The sequence below is a fragment of the Prenolepis imparis genome, unplaced genomic scaffold (assembly GCF_030444845.1).
Source record: "Prenolepis imparis isolate NDT839.2.m4 unplaced genomic scaffold, iyPreImpa1.0 SCAF_354, whole genome shotgun sequence".
Classification (NCBI taxonomy): domain Eukaryota; kingdom Metazoa; phylum Arthropoda; class Insecta; order Hymenoptera; family Formicidae; genus Prenolepis; species Prenolepis imparis.
This window is the reverse complement of record NW_028141512.1, coordinates 14006-32993: the sequence shown is the minus strand read 5'-3', so window position 1 is coordinate 32993 and position 18988 is coordinate 14006. Positions and strand designations below refer to the sequence as shown.

At 45.0% G+C, this 18988-nt stretch overlaps 5 protein-coding genes across 5 annotated transcripts; 2 read left to right on the top strand and 3 right to left on the bottom strand.

Moving 5' to 3' along the window:
* Nucleotides 1–1436: 1436 nt before the first annotated feature.
* LOC145948376 (protein GVQW3-like) lies at nt 1437–1880 on the bottom strand. The gene has a single exon (XM_083058073.1). It carries the CDS (start codon nt 1878–1880, stop codon nt 1437–1439), a length of 444 nt encoding a protein of 147 aa, XP_082914199.1.
* Nucleotides 1881–3681: 1801 nt separating this feature from the next.
* On the top strand, nt 3682–6312 carry LOC145948375 (uncharacterized). The gene has a single exon (XM_083058072.1). It carries the CDS (start codon nt 3682–3684, stop codon nt 6310–6312), a length of 2631 nt encoding a protein of 876 aa, XP_082914198.1.
* Nucleotides 6313–6314: 2 nt separating this feature from the next.
* LOC145948374 (uncharacterized) lies at nt 6315–7855 on the top strand. The gene is made up of 2 exons (XM_083058071.1): nt 6315–7749; nt 7842–7855. The coding sequence occupies exons 1-2, from the start codon at nt 6315–6317 to the stop codon at nt 7853–7855; spliced, it is 1449 nt and encodes a 482-aa protein (XP_082914197.1).
* Nucleotides 7856–11346: 3491 nt separating this feature from the next.
* Nucleotides 11347–12180, bottom strand: LOC145948371 (rab GTPase-activating protein 1-like). Its single transcript, XM_083058068.1, has 4 exons — nt 12097–12180; nt 11944–12003; nt 11676–11867; nt 11347–11584 (listed from the first exon to the last, which is right to left on the bottom strand). Exons 3-4 carry the CDS (start codon nt 11826–11828, stop codon nt 11351–11353), a joined length of 387 nt encoding a protein of 128 aa, XP_082914194.1. The 5' UTR covers nt 11829–11867; nt 11944–12003; nt 12097–12180; the 3' UTR covers nt 11347–11350.
* Nucleotides 12181–13275: 1095 nt separating this feature from the next.
* On the bottom strand, nt 13276–13911 carry LOC145948373 (uncharacterized). Its single transcript, XM_083058070.1, has one exon. It carries the CDS (start codon nt 13909–13911, stop codon nt 13276–13278), a length of 636 nt encoding a protein of 211 aa, XP_082914196.1.
* Between the last annotated feature and the right edge of the window lie 5077 nt (nt 13912–18988).

Sequence of the window (18988 nt, the reverse complement as noted above, 5' to 3'; positions counted from 1 at the left end):
GCGTGAGGATTCTCGTCATTCCAAAGATGGCTGTTACGGCTGTTGAAGAGGCCATCCTTTGTGAATTGCGCTTCGTCAGAGAACAAAACCATGCTACCAAAATGTGGATTGTCTACGAGGCGATTAAGGTACCACTGACAGAAATTCACACGAAGCGGGAAGTCAGCTGGGCCCATTGCTTGCACCTTCTGTAGATGGTAGGGGTGTAATTGTTGTTCGTGTACGACTTTCCAGACAGTATTGTGGGCGACTCCCATAGCATGGCCGATGGCGCGAGTGCTAGTGGACGGTTCATTTTCAAATCTTTCCAGAATATCCTCCTCAAAATCAACGGTCCGGACAAGTCTTCTTGCTCCGGTGTCTAATCTGTTCACCGTCATCGTTCCCAGTTCCCGCAAGCGACGATCGATGGCTGCAAATGTTTTCCGACAGGGGTGTCGCCGATTAGGAAATCTCTCACGGTAGATCCTTTCAGCAAGTCTTGTATTGCAGCGAGCCTCACCGAACACAAGATGCATGTCTGTCATCTCCGCAAATGTAAACATGTCGATTTAATTTCCGAAACAAAACGCTGAACTGAGATCAGTGTGGACTAGGCGTTCGCTGCTTTGCGTCGCAGAGATGCCAGTTTCGAGACGCTGCCACCACGAACACAAGGAAAGAGCCTCGTACGTGTGCGCAGGCGCCGCTGAGCGCGGAGCGCCATCTCTGCTTTGCAGTCGTGCATCGTTGACAGGCGTCGTCGGAGACTACATGTTTATTAATAAAAGTTGCATATTTTCACCTACCCTACAACCCCTCAACGGTTGGCACCGGAGTTCCCGAACACCCTGTATATATATACGAGGGGTGTATGATAAGTACCCGTGTTAGGGAAGAAAACGCATTAAAAAAAATTTTTTTTTATTTATTTTTCAACACAGTCTCCTTTTAGTTCAATACATTTAGTCCACCGATATTCCAACTTTTTTAAGCCATTCAAAAAATATGATTTTTCGAACTCCGCAAAATAGGCTTCTGTTTCCGCGATAACTTCTTCGTTTGACGTGAACCGCTTTCCGCCAAGCCATTTTTTCATGTTTGGAAACAAAAAAAAGTCACAGGGGGCCAAATCGGGGGAATATGGTGGATGAGGTAGCAATTCATAGCGTAATTCGACCAGTTTTGCTGTAGCGATTGCGGACGAGTGAGCTGGTGCGTTGTCGTGGTGAAAGAGCACTTTCTTCTTCGCCAAATGGGGCCGTTTTCTTCTCAATTCAGCGTCGAATCGGCCCAATAAATCAGCATAGTACTGCCCCGTAATTGTCCTTCCCTTCTCCAAATAGTCGGTGAAGATGATGCCTCGCGAATCCCAAAAAACGGTGGCCATGACCTTTCCGGCCGATGGAACCGTTTTTGCCTTCTTTGGAGCAGGTTCGCCGGGTGAAGTCCACTGTTTAGACTGTTCTTTCGATTCTGGCGTGATGGATCCATGTTTCGTCAATAGTTATGAAACGCCGCAGAAACTCTTTCGGATTGCGCTTAAACATGTCCAAACAGTACTCTGAAGTTGTCATGCGGTTCCGTTTTTGTTCCACTGTGAGCAAACGCGGCACCCATCTCGCCGATAGCTTTCTCATGCCCAATTTTTCGTGTAAGATATTTTGTACGCGTTCAATTGAGATGCCTACAATGTCAGCAATCTCTCTGATCTTCACTCGGCGGTCTGTTAACACGATATCATGGATTTTGTTGACCATATCCTCCGTAGTCACCACAATCGGACGGCCTGGACGCTCTTCATCAAAAACGGATGTTCGGCCTCGCTTGAATTCATTAAACCAATATCTGATGGTAGTCATCGAAGGTGCATGATCCTTATAAACGGCATGCAACTGCATTTTGATTTCCTCACACGTCTTCCCATCCAAAAAAAGAAATCGAATCACTGACCGATATTGCTCTTTTTCCATGATTGCAAACAAATACAAACTTGCCCAATTTTAACAGCTTTAAAACAAAATCTATTCGATAAATATGTCTGAAATTTTGACAGGCGACAGTTGAAAGATGAAATTAAACAATAGTATACAGATTTTGAGTCAGTGGCGCTATCAGTCGTTAAACACGGGTACTTATCATACATCCCTCGTATATATGATATCTGGTACATTATATTATCACAAATGTGTGATATATTATGAATATTGAGTTGTTTTGTGATTATTTAACTACAATTTTCTTAAAACTTCCTAAGACTGAGACTGCATAGAGTTATGTTCGCGCTCGTGCTTTGGGTAAATAAAATTGATGTAAAATCTGATAGTAGATATAATGTTCTCGATATATTTTGACCTAATACAGAAAAGCATGTACATATTGTGTTCAAAGCTGCAATAAATAATTATACATTATTTCTGCAATTTAAAAAAGATCTGTTATTTTGCGACTTTGAGGACAAAAACAAATAGGCAATAAATCTGCGATGACAGATACGCCAATAAAAAACAACACAAACATATAAACACGTAACAGCCACCGCGCCGGAACACAACCACCGACGTCGCGAAAAGCATGCGCGGCCGCATCACGTGGGCACTGTAAGGCCAATCGATCGCGCGATCTAAAGACTCGCACATGACAGGCACGTGCCTACTCTGCGCGGATCACGAGGCAGCCTATAGCGTACGGCGCCTTCGAGTCACCTCTAAATGTTTGAAAATTAAGGATGATTATTGGCGCTCGGCGAAAAGGGTGACTCCTGGCCCGAATCAATAAAAGGAGCTCACCCATGATCATCCACGCCTTATCGCAGTTATCCGTCGTGAAACCGCATACCGCACGCTTGTTATACCTAATTAAAACCGCAGTCGCCACCCGCTATCAACCAACTAACGATTTCGAATTACGGACTAGAATTCTATTACGGCATTATTGTTAGTCGTGACAAATACTGTTTTGTTGTATATGTTAATTTTTGTGCTAATACAGTAAACATTGTTAAACTAATATCTGAGAGCACTTATCGCTTCGCTTCCTCAATATATCTGCTTTCCTGCACGCGCTCGTGAACATATTGATGGTCCTTCGAGCCGGATTTTCGTCATAAAGCCGGCATCCGCACGTTCGCGAGTGTTCTCTCTCGTGGCGGGAGTGAAGTGATTACTCAACTATAACAGGAACATTTGTGAGTGTCAATCATGGATGCAGCTACGCTTCACGATAGTCAAAGTGAAATTCAAAGTCGCATATCGCGTTCAGTGGAGTACCTCAAGAAGTTGGGTGCCGCCAACATCACCGCCAGTGCCGTCGCAACTCGCATCCGGATCCTCGACCAACTGTGGGTGAAATTCGAGGAGCAGCATGATCTCCTTCGGGCCGCCCTGAAAGATAAATTCAAGGAGAGTGCGTACGTAACCTCTGGTCTCTTCGAGATAACGGAGAATGCTTACGTGATGCAAAGGAGCACGCTGGATGGCTACGCCGAACATATCAAGGCTCAAGTCGTAGGCACACCGCCTACCTCTGACAGCGCCCCGAAGACCACGCTGCCTCGCATCAAACTCCCGCAATTCTCAGGCTCGTACGCCGACTGGCCTTCATTTCGGGACCTCTTCCTGTCCGTCATCGGTGGCAACTCCTCAGTCTCCAAGATCGAGCGGTTCCACTATCTTCGCTCGAGTGTGCAAGGCCAAGCCTGAAATGTTAATCAGATCATTACCGGTTACGGGCGAGAACTATGATCGCGCGTGGGCGATATTGTGCAAACACTTCGACAACAAAAAGGAACTGATCCGCTTGAACTTCGCCGCATTCACTGCCACGTCGAAGATGAAGGGGGAAAGCGCCGAAGAACTGAGTATCATCCACAATGCTGTCACCACCGCCGTAAACGCTCAAGAAAGTATCGGCCGCCCCATAAACTCGCACGGGATGGATCTCTTCAACCACTTAGTCATCGAACTATTCGACGCACGCACCCGGCTGGAATGGGAGTCTTCCACGTCGGACTCCGCTGAACCTCCACGTCACGAGGCACTTCTCGAGTTCATAAGCCGACGAATGCGAACACTCAACGCCGCGCGACCGAAGAACTTCGTGAAGACTTCCAGTGATTTACCACGCACCGCCAAAACTCACGTCGCGAAGCACGGAACTGATACGCCGCAGTGTGCACTTTGCCACGAGAAACACTCACTAATGACGTGCCGTGATTTCAAGGGCAAATCAGCTGCCGATCGGAAAGCATTGGTCGAGACAAAGCGACTATGCTTTAATTGTCTCGGTAACCACTTCATGGCAAAATGTCAATCGAAGAAGAGCTGTTTCACTTGCAACGCACGTCACCACACCATGTTGCACGACGCATACACTACACGCTCACAACCCGAGGCCACCACACTCACTACGGTTCACACGAACGTAGACAAGAAGGCAGTCCTCCTCGCAACCGCTCGCGTGAAAATCGCCGACCGCAATGGATCACCGCACGACGTCCGAGCTTTGATCGATCAAGGCTCCGAGGTGTCACTAGTCTCCGAGACGCTAGCACAGCGACTACGGCTGCCACGATCCCACACGAACATGGCCATCTTCGGGATTGGAGGCACACGTGCAGGATCAACCCGCGGCAAAGTCACGTTGAACATCAACTCCAACGTGACCGACGCCAACCTGTGTGTAGCAGCATTCGTGTTGCCACGCCTTTCGCTGCAACAAGGTATCGCAGCAAAACGCCACCGCAACTGGCCGCATATTCAAGGTCTTCAGCTGGCTGACCCTCAATACCAGGAGGGCGATCCAGCGGAGCTTCTCCTGGGAGCGGAAGTATGCTCTCTAATCTTTGAAGAGGGCCTACGCAAGGGCGGACCCCAGATGCCGATCGCCCAGAAGACGTCTTTCGGATGGATTCTCTCTGGGGGCTCCGACGCAGCATCCGCAGAGGAACAACGCCACACATTCCAGTGCTCCGCTGACCGCGACCTAGTTGAGCTGGTTCAACAATTTTGGCAGCTAGAAAAGGAACCCACCGCAGTAGCTCCGCTCACCCCTGACGAAGAACGATGTGAGGAGCTCTTTGTGCGTACACACACACGCACCACCGCCGGGAGATACGTGGTGAGGTTGCCATTCTCCGCGCCGCCGACAACCCTCAGCGAGACCCGCAAATCGGCCGAACGCCTTCTGCTGGTGATGGAACGACGCTGCGACCGAGATCCTCGATTCGGTGACTTCTATCGAAGCTTCATGCGGGAATTCGAGGATCTGCAACACATGGAGGCGATAAGCACACTGCCAAGTGACTCGGAGAGCAAGTGCTACCTACCGCACCACGGCGTCCTCAAGGAGTCCAGCACCACCACCAAACTCAGGGTGGTCTTCAACGGATCGCAACGAACACAGTCGGGTGAGTCGTTGAATGCTCATCTGCTCATCGGAGCAAATCGCTTGCCAGCACTTAACGACATACTGCTACGATGGCGTTGGCACCGGTACGTCTTCGTCACGGACATCGAGAAGATGTACCGGCAAGTCCTCGTGCATCCGGACGACTGCGGCTTTCAGACGATCCTGTGGCGCCACTCTGTCGATGATGAGGTACTGGAATATCGGCTGAAGACAGTAACCTACGGGCTCGCTTGCGCACCCTTTCTTGCCATCCGAACGCTGCAGCAACTCGCGGTGGATGAAGGAGGTCAGTTTCCCCGCGGTGCTGTCGCACTAAACCGTGACTGCTACGTGGACGACGTGGTCACCGGCGCGAACACCTTGGCGGACGCGACCACGCTGCAAAATGAACTTCGCAATCTCTGCACGGCGGGCGGGTTCCCCTTAAGAAAATGGGCAGCGAACGACGAGAGGGTCTTGACGGGAATCCCACGGGAACATCGGCTTCAACGCTCACCACACTCGTGGGAAGGAGAAACTCACTCCACCTTAGGACTCCACTGGCACCCGCACGGGGATCAATTCTCCTTCGTGTTTCATCCCCGCACGATCGCGGAATTCACGAAGAGACGAGTCCTCGCCGAAACCGCTAGGCTGTTCGATCCGATGGGCTGGCTAGCACCAGTCGTGATCCGGGCGAAGATCATGATCCAGACGACGTGGCTGCAGCGATTGGATTGGGACGCCCCACTCCCACCAGCCGACGTACGACAGTGGAAAAGCCTGCTGGAAGAGCTTCCGCTTCTCGATCGCATACGGATGACTCGCTGGTTCTGCACTGGAGATGCCGACACACATCTTCAACTGCATGGCTTCGCAGACGCATCAGAACGAGGTTATGCCGCCGCTGTGTATCTGAAAGGACCAAGGTTTCAGTTAGATTGATGATGGCTAAAAGCAAGGTAGCTCCCGTCAAACAAGTAACCTTGCCAAGACTGGAACTTTGCGCCGCCACTCTACTCACCAATTTAATGCATCACGTCTGCAACACGCTCGACCTTGCCACAGTGCCGATCTATCTCTGGTCTGATTCCCAGGTCACCCTCCACTGGATCCGCGGGCACGCCTCAAAGTGGAAGACCTTCGTCGCCAACAGGGTAGTTCACATCCAAACGCAACTGCCCAACGCACGATGGAGACACGTGGCCGGACGAGACAATCCTGCAGACTGTGCATCGCGAGGAATCAATCCAAGCGAACTCATCAACCACGCATTGTGGTGGACAGGACCTACCTGGCTGCTGAGGACAGAAGCTGCATGGCCGAGCACCGAGATGGGAGCATCTGAAGAGGACCTTCCAGAGAGCCGAGCCACCAGCCTGCTGATCAAGAGGGACGTCGTTGTCGAACCGGAACTCCTTCTTCGGTTTTCCACTCTGCAACGCCTGCTGCGAGTATCGGCATGGTGTCTGCGCTGGCGTCGCACATCGAAACCCGCTGACACCCCTGGACTACCACTGGATCCGGATGAACTGGACGCTGCGCTGTTTCGTTGGCTTCGATTGATGCAAGCGCTCCATTTTACTGAAGAGGTCGCCGCCATCACCGCCGGACGCATACTATCACCACGCAGCTCGCTGGTGAAGCTCAATCCATTCCTCGATGACCACGGCGTACTGAGAGTGGGAGGACGACTCAAAAATGCTCTGCTGCCGCATGATGAGAAGCACCCGATGATCGCTCCGCCAACGTCATGGTTGACGCGATTGATAGTTGACTCCTGTCACCGCCGGACTCTGCACGGAGGAGTGCAACTCACGCTCGGATTGCTTCGTCTCCGCTTCTGGGTGCCACGAGGAAGAGCCGTCGTCAAACAGCTACTTCATCGCTGTGTCACTTGCACCAGGTGGCGGGCGACTGCTCCACACCCGCCGATGGGCAATTTACCGCCCGATCGAGTCACTCCAGCACGATCATTTCTACGCACTGGGGTGGATTATGCAGGGCCAATACTCATTCGGACGAGCAAAGGTCGTGGACATCGCGCTTACAAGGGCTACATCGCAGTATTCATCTGCTTTTGGTCGAAGGCCATCCACCTGGAGCTCGTCTCGGATTATTCCTCCGACGCATTCATCGCCGCACTTCGCCGCTTTGTCTCTCGCCGGGGCCTGTGTACCGACATTTACAGCGACTGTGGCACAACTTTCGTTGGAGCTGACCGCACCCTGCGGGAGCTCCTCATTGCAGCGTCCTCCGATGGCCGTGGAATCGCACGTGCAGCAGCCGCTCAGGGAATCCGCTGGCACTTCAATCCATCAGCGGCCCCGCACTTCGGCGGATTGTGGGAGGCAGCCGTGAAATCCGCCAAGTATCATCTTCGTAGAGTGATCGGCGAGACCACCCTCACCTTCGAGGAGTTAAGCACGCTCCTCGCTCAAATCGAAGCCTGTCTTAATTCCAGACCGTTGCAGGCACTCTCAGATGATCCAGATGACGTCGCCGCTCTCACACCGGGACACTTTCTCATCGGGGCACCTCTCCTCGCCGTACCCGAGCCGTCTCAGATCGAGAAACCTGGAAACACGGGGTCACGATGGCGTCACCTGCAAACCATGAGGGACCATTTTTGGGGGAGATGGTCGAGCGAGTACATTCATGGACTTACCTCCCGATCAAAGTGGTTCAAGGACGAGGCATCACCCCGCATCGGAGCACTCTGTCTGGCACGCTCCGAGAACACCCCTCCGAGCCGATGGCCTCTTGCAAGGATCACGCGACTGCATCCAGGAGATGACGGCGTCGTGCGCGTAGTCACCATTCGAACGGCGACTTCCGAACTCGTACGTCCGCTCGTGAAGCTCGTGTTACTTCCGGGCGTCGACGACACCGATTCGTTACACACTGACACATAAATCACACCGCACTGTACTCACACAACACCTTTGCGAGAATGGACCCCGACTTCGATACACCACATCTCACCTTATCGTCTCACTGTCACTGCACTCACTGTAATTCACCTCACTCACCACGAAATCTCGTTGCGACTACGTGTTTCACAGTATCACCGACAATACTCACACATCGCGGCACGCGACCACACGTACATCGCAATGCGCAGCCGCGACCGCTTCAATCATCGATCACGAATCATTTGAGATCCGCGACCGGATATCACTAACAACTCATGTTGTCACGTAGTGACAAGGCGGGCGGGATGTTCAAAGCTGCAATAAATAATTATACATTATTTCTGCAATTTAAAAAAGATCTGTTATTTTGCGACTTTGAGGACAAAAACAAATAGGCAATAAATCTGCGATGACAGATACGCCAATAAAAAACAACACAAACATATAAACACGTAACAGCCACCGCGCCGGAACACAACCACCGACGTCGCGAAAAGCATGCGCGGCCGCATCACGTGGGCACTGTAAGGCCAATCAATCGCGCGATCTAAAGACTCGCACATGACAGGCACGTGCCTACTCTGCGCGGATCACGAGGCAGCCTATAGCGTACGGCGCCTTCGAGTCACCTCTAAATGTTTGAAAATTAAGGATGATTATTGGCGCTCGGCGAAAAGGGTGACTCCTGGCCCGAATCAATAAAAGGAGCTCACCCATGATCATCCACGCCTTATCGCAGTTATCCGTCGTGAAACCGCATACCGCACGCTTGTTATACCGCTTATACCTAATTAAAACCGCAGTCGCCACCCGCTATCAACCAACTAACGATTTCGAATTACGGACTAGAATTCTATTACGGCATTATTGTTAGTCGTGACAAATACTGTTTTGTTGTATATGTTAATTTTTGTGCTAATACAGTAAACATTGTTAAACTAATATCTGAGAGCACTTATCGCTTCGCTTCCTCAATATATCCGCTTTCCTGCACGCGCTCGTGAACATATTGTATGGCATAAAAGTTATGAACTTCTTAATATTAAATATTTTACATGAAGACGTGCGATATCTTCCTTTATTTCAATAATAATATTGTTGAATGAAATTACAGGATATACAGTGTGTATGTGTGGTTTATACGTAAGATTAGCCTACAACTTTACATAATTCTGTTAACAGACCATTTCGACTGTTTTGTAGTATTTACAGAAATAAAGACTTTCATTTTTTGAGTGATATAACTGGTTATTCGCTAGAGTACAAGCAAAACGTGACATAAACTTTACTTGCAATCGTGTACACAGTTTTCCTTAATTTTATCGCATTTTAATAAATTCCTTTTTTAATCGAGAAATTAAATAAACATGAATCGTGTTTCAAATAAATCGAATTGTATAACTCAATGGCATAAATGCCATAAATGAATATGTTTGTAGAATTATAGACAATTTTAGTAATATTTCGTTGCGCGTAACAGTTTCTTTTTTAATTTTTTAAATGCAATTATACATAAATAAATATATATCATATTTGAGTAAATGGCTTACAAAGTTAAGTTTGATAGTCAAGAATGTGCTATAGGGATATATTAGCAAATTTATTGTTAAAACACTTATAATACTACATAAAATTACATATATTTGACAGAATTGCGCTTTTAAGTAGTGCCTTAATGCCAGTAAGCTCTATGGCTTTTAATAGTGTGTTTGTTTCTTGCTATCAATTTTGTCAAAACAAAGTGCAAATTGCAACTAAACAAAATTCTGAGTATCTCGCATTTATTTGTTATATTTTTTTATACGCATAATCTATTTTGCTATATTTGTATGATTAATGTCTCATTACGGAACTAGAGATAAAATATATACGCTTCGCGCGAGTTTATCGGTGACGAAAATACATATAAAAAACTAAAACAGTGAAAACTTTTAATATCAATTCTAACACACTAATTGTGAATCAGTAAAAGTATCATAACTATACGTACGTATCATCATCAATTACGTCAGTTAAATTGAAATCATTGCAGAGAATAGCTGACTTAATAATAAAAAGCAATAATGGAAGAAAACGCATTCACACAATTTTGGAATGTTATATTAATCCGGATAAAATTAATTAAGAAAAAAAAGAATAACTCTTCATTGCTGTGTTACGCGATATAAATCTTGATTTATATTGTATATTGATATCGCGCATTTGTTGTGTTACTTGAAAGCACTGTATACACGGTAGAAGTTTCTACATTTTCTCCCTTTCATACTTACGACTAGTTTCGTACAAAACGCGGCATATATTACTTATTTTGTGTATTTTTTAATATTATAAATAATTTACCGTATGTTTGCGTACGTAATGCGATTCTTTTGGCGGTAAATTGTCGATTGTTAGTAGCCCGCGTAATAAGTGTAGTGTTATATCATTTTTTAAAAATTTTATCAAGCATAGAAAAGCACTGCTTTACATATGCTAAAAAAAAAAAAATTAAATTAAATTAATATAAAATTAATATAAGCGTGTTTATACTCGTAGAGTATTGAAAGAAAAAGATCACAGAAATTAATCTAATTTTGAAGAACAAAAAATGTAATACCAATTTTCAATATATAATTATTAGCGATAAATAGGGCTGCCTGAAAAGCACTTTGACATGCGAAATATAGCGGAAAGTGACAGAGAATTACATCATCGACTTAACAGATCAAGTCGTATGTACATTACATGTAACTACGAATATACGTCATGTTCACGTATTTGTGCCTGGCATATTTGACTCCAACTCTTCCACTGGCATTTTGTCTATAATAAAAAATTAACGAATATAAATATGAAATATCGTTCATGCGAAAGAAAGAGAAAGAGAGATAGGAAGAATATTAAACAACATCAATGAGAAATATCGATGACTGTGTTTCTATAAAATATTTTTAAAAAATTTGAATACAGATAAAATGAGCTTCTCATTCGTACGATTGATATTTTATAAATATTACGTCTTATTTTAATATTATAAAGTTTTATTGTAAAAAAATTGCTCTCTCTACTTTAAGGAAATGCTTACTGCATCACACAACTTCCTTGAGACTGTCCCGCGCGTCGCGGCTTCGAGAGTGTATCAGATGATGCAAATCGCCTCCGGGTGCGCTATCGCGTCTCAGATCTCTCAAAGCAGCCGGAGCCAGGACTTCCCTCTTGTTCGCTGCTTCCTTTATGCTGGACAAGGTTTTACTGAGCCACGGCCAGCTGTTTCGCGCGGCTTGCAGCTCGGAGGCAGTAGCGTGCAATTGATGCGTCAGATCCTGCATCGCAAACGCGATTTGTATCAAGGATTTCTATATCTTGCGATTTCGAAAAATTAATGTAACGCAAAAAAATATATATTCTTGTCACCTGATTTCGACACTCGGCCTCGACGTGAGCCAACTTGGTCTGCGCCAATTCCAATTCTAATTCGCGCACCCTTTCCTGCACTCTGTGAAGCATAGGATCTATTCGATTCTCCAAGGGATGCGCGATATCCGCTAATATATTGGACGAATCCATTATACATGTCCTGCATTTCTCACATTTTGAAACCTTCGCCTGAAACATCAGTTGTTTTATTTCTGTACACGAATAATATAACGCAAATTGAATCATAGGATGAATCGTAACGCACTCGTAATTCGCTCAACGTTGTCTTTGCGGCATTGTAATCGTCTTCAAAACGCTGACAGATCTGAAACAGTATAAATTGCGTTTCCTGCAGTTCTATGCAATTGAACTCATTTGAAATCTTACTATGTGGAATCAAATAATGTTTGGCAAATACCTGCTTGTATTCGGTTATAATGACGTTGCTTCTGCGACTTTCGGCGTCTGCCCGAGCCACCTCACGTTATAACATCTCTTTAATCTGCAACAGTTCCGCCTCCAATCTTTGCTTCTCTTCTTCGTTTCTGGCCACTGTACCTCGTAATTGTTCCACCTCGTTACTGTACTCGTCAGCATTTTCCTGTGCCTCTATACGAAGAACAAACACAATTCTCATTTAGGAGAGTTTAAAAAAATATAATTAAATATAGATTATAATTATAAGAAATATATTATAAGAATACGCCGATTTTGTTTAAAAATTTTTGACATTTTATAATTATTTAAAATTTCTCACAAAAAATATAATTATATCTTACAATTATAACGTTTTAATTTATTATGCTTTAAACTACACGATTTTATTTTTGCTACAACAATTTGATATCATTTACTCGTATATTCTGTTTGCTTCAGGTTTCTTAAATGCTTCACATGTATCATAAATATATTTTTTTCGAATACGCATCTTTGTCTTTATCTGATATGCGCAGGTGAATATACAACGCGAAATGATTACTGAGCACTGGACACTCGAGTATTACATAAGCACGCTAATTACTTTTACTCCTCATTTGTTCTTGCACTGCACAGCTCATATTTTCACGATTATTCAAAACGGATAGTCCAGAACATGACAGACAGATACACGATATCTCTCGTTAGCACGAGCAGCTGATTTTACTATATACTGTTGAGGCTTTACTCTTATATTGCATGGAAGGATTGATAAGAATATCACACTGCGTTTTTGATAGTATAAATTTATTCTTCTGAAAGTACGTAACGCTCGTGCACACAAAAATGATACAGTGAGAGATAGTGGTGACAACGTAGCAAAACAAGAAAAGAAGAAAAGCATGGTTGCCACCTTGCGAACAAAAAAAACTCTCTCTAGTGCATGCGCACGCAATATACAGAGCATGAGAAACCAGCCTTAACACTTCCGCCGTTTGAATGCTCTATTGGTCGATTGAGGTTTTATTATACATTCCAAGTTTAATACAGAGTTTTTTGAATCGATCTTTAGGCAAGGGTTTGGTAAATATATCGGCTAACTGGTTTTCTGTATATGTTACCTGTATGTCTCGAATTTCTCACGTATGTAATGGTATCTAATGTCTACATGTTTTGTTCTCTAGTGGAACTCCGGGTTCTTCACAAGACGAATTGAGCTTTGGTTATCTATGTGTATGACTGTCGCATGTTTAGGTTTGTGTCCTATGTCGTGTAATAGGTTTCTCAGCCAGATAGCTTCTCGTGTAGCAGTTGACGCTGCTATGTACTCAGATTCCGTAGTACTCAAGGATACGAGCTTTTGTCGTTGTGACGACCAAGACACAAGTCCATTTGCCATCAGGAACGCGTAGCCAGTTGTAGACCGCCTGGTTTCGATGTCGCTTGCAAAATCTGCGTCTGAGAAAGCTACTAGTTCGGAATCACTCCCGTCTCTTCGATATTCTATGCCGTACCCTATAGTGTTGACTAGATAGGCAATTATGCGTTTCACTGCCTGCCAATGACTAGTATCGTAGTTATTGAGAAACTTGCTTACATTGTTCACCGCATAAGAAATGTCCGGTCGGGACACTATTGCCAAAAACATTAAAGAGCCTACTGCTTCGCGATATGGTATTTTACATGCTTCTACTACATTTTCTGCGACTGAGTATAATGCGGTGTGAGGATCTGCCGGTACAGAAAGTCCTTTCGCATTTTTCATACCGAACTTGTCGATCAATTGTTTTGTATATGCACTCTGATGTATAAACATCGTTTTATTTATCCTATCGCGAACTATTTGTAATCCTACAAAGCAGCTACATTCACCTGAAGTAATATCGAACGACTCACTTAACGATTTGATTATTGATTCGAGAACTTTGTTTGATTTAGCCGCGATGATACCATCGTCTACAAAAAGCGCAAGGTAAACTAACGATTCTTTGTAGTTTCCGAAAAACACACATTTATCCGCGTCAGATTCTTTGAAGCTGAAACGTTTTAGAAAATCACGGAACTTAGTGTTCCAGCACCGAGGTGCTTGTTTTAGTCCATATAACAATTGCAAGGAAATTCGTAACAAAAATTATCTTCGAACATGGTATCCAAGAAAAGGTCTTAACCGACCAGGGTACAAACTTCCTTAGCGAAATGTTCAAGGACGTCTGTAAATTACTAACTTAAGAAAAATTGAGAAAATTCAGACAACTTACCATCCAGAAAGCAACGAAGTAGAATCCACCTGGAAGTTAATAATTAATATAGACCTAGGAACCTTAAATAAAAGATTCCACGATTTACAAAATTATATTGATCACGGACACTTCCTACACAAGATACAAAATAAAAAAAGCTGTCAAATCCAAAAAACGATTATCGAAACGGAGAATGATAAATTAACACACCTCTTAAAACGAGTAAACACCATATACAGGACACCGACAAACAAACGAAGATGACTACTCGACGGGATCGGGTCACTAGCAAAAACACTCTTCGGAACCATGGATGCCAATGACGACAAGGTCATCAAGGAACAACTACTCCTCTTACAAAATCAAGAGCAAACACTGCATCACACGATGAAAAATCAAGTAAAAATTTTAAACACAACAATTGCCCACATCGATAATCTGGAAAAAACAACACAATACAACGAACAACTACTACTCAATTTCACCACCAAAATCCAAAAACAGATGGCAAATCAAGTACAACGAGAAGAAATACACGAATACTTCTCCATAGTTAATGCCATAATAACGGATTTGATGAGAGACGCGGAAGACGTCATCGAACACTTAATGGCAGTAAAAACAGGAAGGATACATCCGAGGTTAATTCCATTAGATCAAATCATAGAAAGTCTCAAGGAAGCCACGTCACAAGTGCCCCAAGGACTATTCTTCCCCTTCGGAATCTCCGAAGACAATTGGCTCACGATTGAAAAATTCGTAACCATTAGCGCATATTTTAATAACCCTTACGTACACACTATTTTGCGCTTCCCACTAATTTCGCATCCTAGATATAACATAGTGAAGGCTATCCCCCTACCGAGTTATAGCCACGGGAATTTATTTACCTTCGCAGAAATAAACCAACCGATAGTAGCCATTGATAACGAAAATCAAACCTATCTAACAATAACGCAAAGTAATTTAGAAAAATGTGTTAATGTAGACAATCACTATATATGCGAACAAAATAGGCCCATCTATCACATAAACGACAATGCGATCTGCGAAATTCAAGCATACACACACACCCCCCCCCCAGGGCAAAAGTTATGCGACATACGATATATACATTCCAATCATACCATATGGATTGAGCTGACTAACCAGCACTCATGGTTGTACTCCACACTTACCGAGCAGCCGATAACCATAAACTGCCAACACCATGAAGAATATAGGACAACCATCGCGGGGACAGGACGAATCACACTAGGCAACACTTGTAAATTAGTAACAGCCGACATGATTGTAAAAACTTCGGGAACCATAGACGGCACATATCTCCAAGCGTACTTACCAGAATATAATATCTCAAGGTTAAAAATCGAAATACCAGCGAACCTGAATACAATACAGTTAAAGAAAATAATTCAGAACCCTACCGAACTAAAGGGTTTAAGCTCGAGACTACAAGATCTAACAGAAGATCTAGACAACGTCAGCGTCAATCCGTTTTTAAAAAAACAAGTTATATATCCAATATCAGGTGATACAGCCATTCTCATTATAAGTACAATAGTCATAATATTGTACCGAAGAAATAGAAGACAAAACCCACCACGTGAAGAATAGGGAAAAGGAAAACTCGATCCGTTTTCTTTTTTCGGCGGGGGAAGGGTGTTGTAACCGTAAACACTATGACCCAACCACGACCTAAAAACCCACAAAAGAGAACGCAGAATCAGCATTTCAAAAGATATAGCGCGCGCCTCGAAATCAAAAACGCAACCGATTGCATACACGCGTTAAGACATCGCGACACATTCCAGATCGTAAAACGCAGACGATGCAAAACCGATTGCATACAGGCGACACATTAACCGAAAAACAAAACCTACTTTCGGGTAATATAAGCGCGCCTGATTAACTCCTCGGGGCCGTATTCCGAACCGAGGGCGACAAGTAATTACAGCTAATCTATTGTGAGGACGCGTTGCGATTCGACATACCAAAGAATTGTACACGTGAGTTGGAATAAACTCTTCTCTTGTGACCAAAGTGTTCTTTTCACCACCCACGACACTCGGAGTCCTAACTCCTAAGACTAACGGACCCCTCAAAGTATCCTACAAATCCCGTTGTACCCTGAGAGGCACAACAGCATGTCGGGGTCTGGGGAATTCTTTAACCGCGAGCAACTTAGACGGATCTGGTTTTACTCCCTCGTCACTGATTATGTGACCTAGGTATCCGACCTCTTTACGTAGGAACTCGCATTTATCTGGTTGGAGATTTAGGTTAGCCCTACGCAATCTTTCGGCCAGTTTGTTGAATTTGATTTCGTGTTCGCGTAATGAGCTCGCGTATGTACAATACTATGTCATCGAGATATACAAAAAGTTCAGTTCCCTGTAGTCCGCATAGAACCTGGTCCATGAGTCGCTGAAACGTCGCTGGGGCATTCTTTAAACCGAATGGCATTCGTTTAAATTCGTAATGCCCATGAGGTGTTGAAAAAGCCGTCTTTTGCGCGTGCGACTCATGCATCGGGATTTGGTGGAACCGGATGCGAGGTCAAATGCTGAAGTATTTTGCGCTCCCTAACTGGTCGAGGATTTCTGTTATATTTGGTAGCGGGTACGCGTCGCCTATTGTTTTTTCGTTTAACGCTCGATAGTCGACGACCATTCTCCAACGCTTGTTTCCCTTTGAATCGGGCTTTTTAGGGACGATCCACAGGGGCGAATTGTAGGGAGACTCAGGGGTTTTATTACGTCGTTGTCTAATAATTCTCTAACCTGTTTGTTTATCTCGTCCTTGTGGATAGGCGGGAATCGGTATTGTTTAGTGTGGATTGGTTGGTCGTCGGTTGTTGGGATTTTGTGAGACATTTTGTCTGTGTAACCTAACATCTCGTTCGATAGACGGAATAGATCGTTATGTGTTCGTATCAAGTCGGTAACGTGTGTTAACTCTTCTTCATTTAGGTGTTCTAATCGGAGAAGCTCTCGGACGGCAGTGGCTCGATCTTGAGTATGTTCGTCTATTGCGAGAGGGGATATAGTAAACACCTTGCTCTTTCCGGTTGGAATATCGTTTTCGCGTTCGGCGGAAATTTGGTCGATCTCTTGTAGATCTATCGTCGGGACTACTAATTCGCGGTCAGTGTCGCTAGCGTTAATAACGTGAAAGTATGCTTTCCCATTTCGATTAGTGACTATCGCTTCCCCGAGGAATACGTTCTCGCAGACACTGAGACGCGGAATGTATCCTACTGCGATGTCGAGATTTTTTATATTGACATAGAATGTCGAGCGCGATCTGGCAGGCACTACCACGGTTTCGCGTTGGGAAAAAGGAATTCGAATATTTTGCCAGTATACTGACCGATCTCTAAAATCGATACTACTAGCATCTCGAAGAAAATCGGATCCTAGGATTCCTTCTTGAGAAATTGGAAAATTGTTTGACACCGTGTGGACGTAGAGGGGATGTCCCATGTAAAGAACTTCGGCGGACCCGAGGGTTTTTATTTTTCCGTCTGTTATACCGCTAAGGTACAACGTGTCGTGTTGTTGAATTTTCGTCTCGGGATGTAAGTTTCGGATTTTAATTAGATTAGGAGCGGCCCCTGTATCTATCATGAATGTTGTTTCGTGTAAAAGTCCGTCAGCGACTAACGCGACGGTGGGCGCGTGCGAATGCCCTTGCAGATTTAGAGTTGCGATTCTGGCTTCTCGGTATTCGTCCCTTCGACTAAATTTACCGGGCGGGTCGTTTGAGGGGGAGCCCCTTGGTGAGGTGTACCCGACCTTCCCGCGGGGCTCAGCGCGTTAACCGACTCGTTCCTTTGTAAGTTGTTATTATACTCGCGTTTCCGGCATTCTTCGATTTCGTGGCCGCTGTTCTTGCAGTAACGGCACCATTTGTTGGGACGGTCGTTATGGCGAATAGGAGCGTTCGTATTAACATTCGTGTTATTATACGTTTGTCGTCTATCGTTGTATGTTGGGCGCTCCTCTCTCTCTCGCGTTACGGGGGGTCTGACTGGATTGCTACGTAGCGTATTATTCGGGTAGCGATCGCGAAAATAAGTTTCGTTGCGGGGTGCTGTCTGGGAATATATTCGACGAGTGTGTTCGTTACGCGGCGGTTCTGGTTCGCGGCGATCACGCGTCTTATATCGGTCCCGATCCAGCTCTTCTCTTTTTGCGAGCTCTTTTGCCTTAGCAAATGCCTCGGATGGGACGGAGTAGAGGCGTCTATAGTAGTAATACTATGAGAGTTCTAAACCAGGTCCTCTGAGGGGGGTGCGGGGCGCGGGGGGTTCTCCGAGACGAGGGGTATGACGTCACGCGGGGTGGGGGTATCTCGTAGGCGCGGGGGTTGACGTCACGCGGGTGGAGGGGGATGTTTCGACAAAGGAGGGGGAGTTTTCTGAGTGCAATATTTGTAGATGGTATCTTTACGACTTTTTTATGAGGGGTCTTAGACATTTTCCCCAAAAAGGTATAGAACAAGCGCCAATGATTGACAATTTTGTAAACTCGTTAATATAATTTTATTACGGAAGCGCCGATGTCCGGCTGCTCGTCAACGGAGCGTTCTAGAGTTCATTAAAACTATGTTTTTCATTTTATGGACATTTTATCATTAGGAAAGGAATGA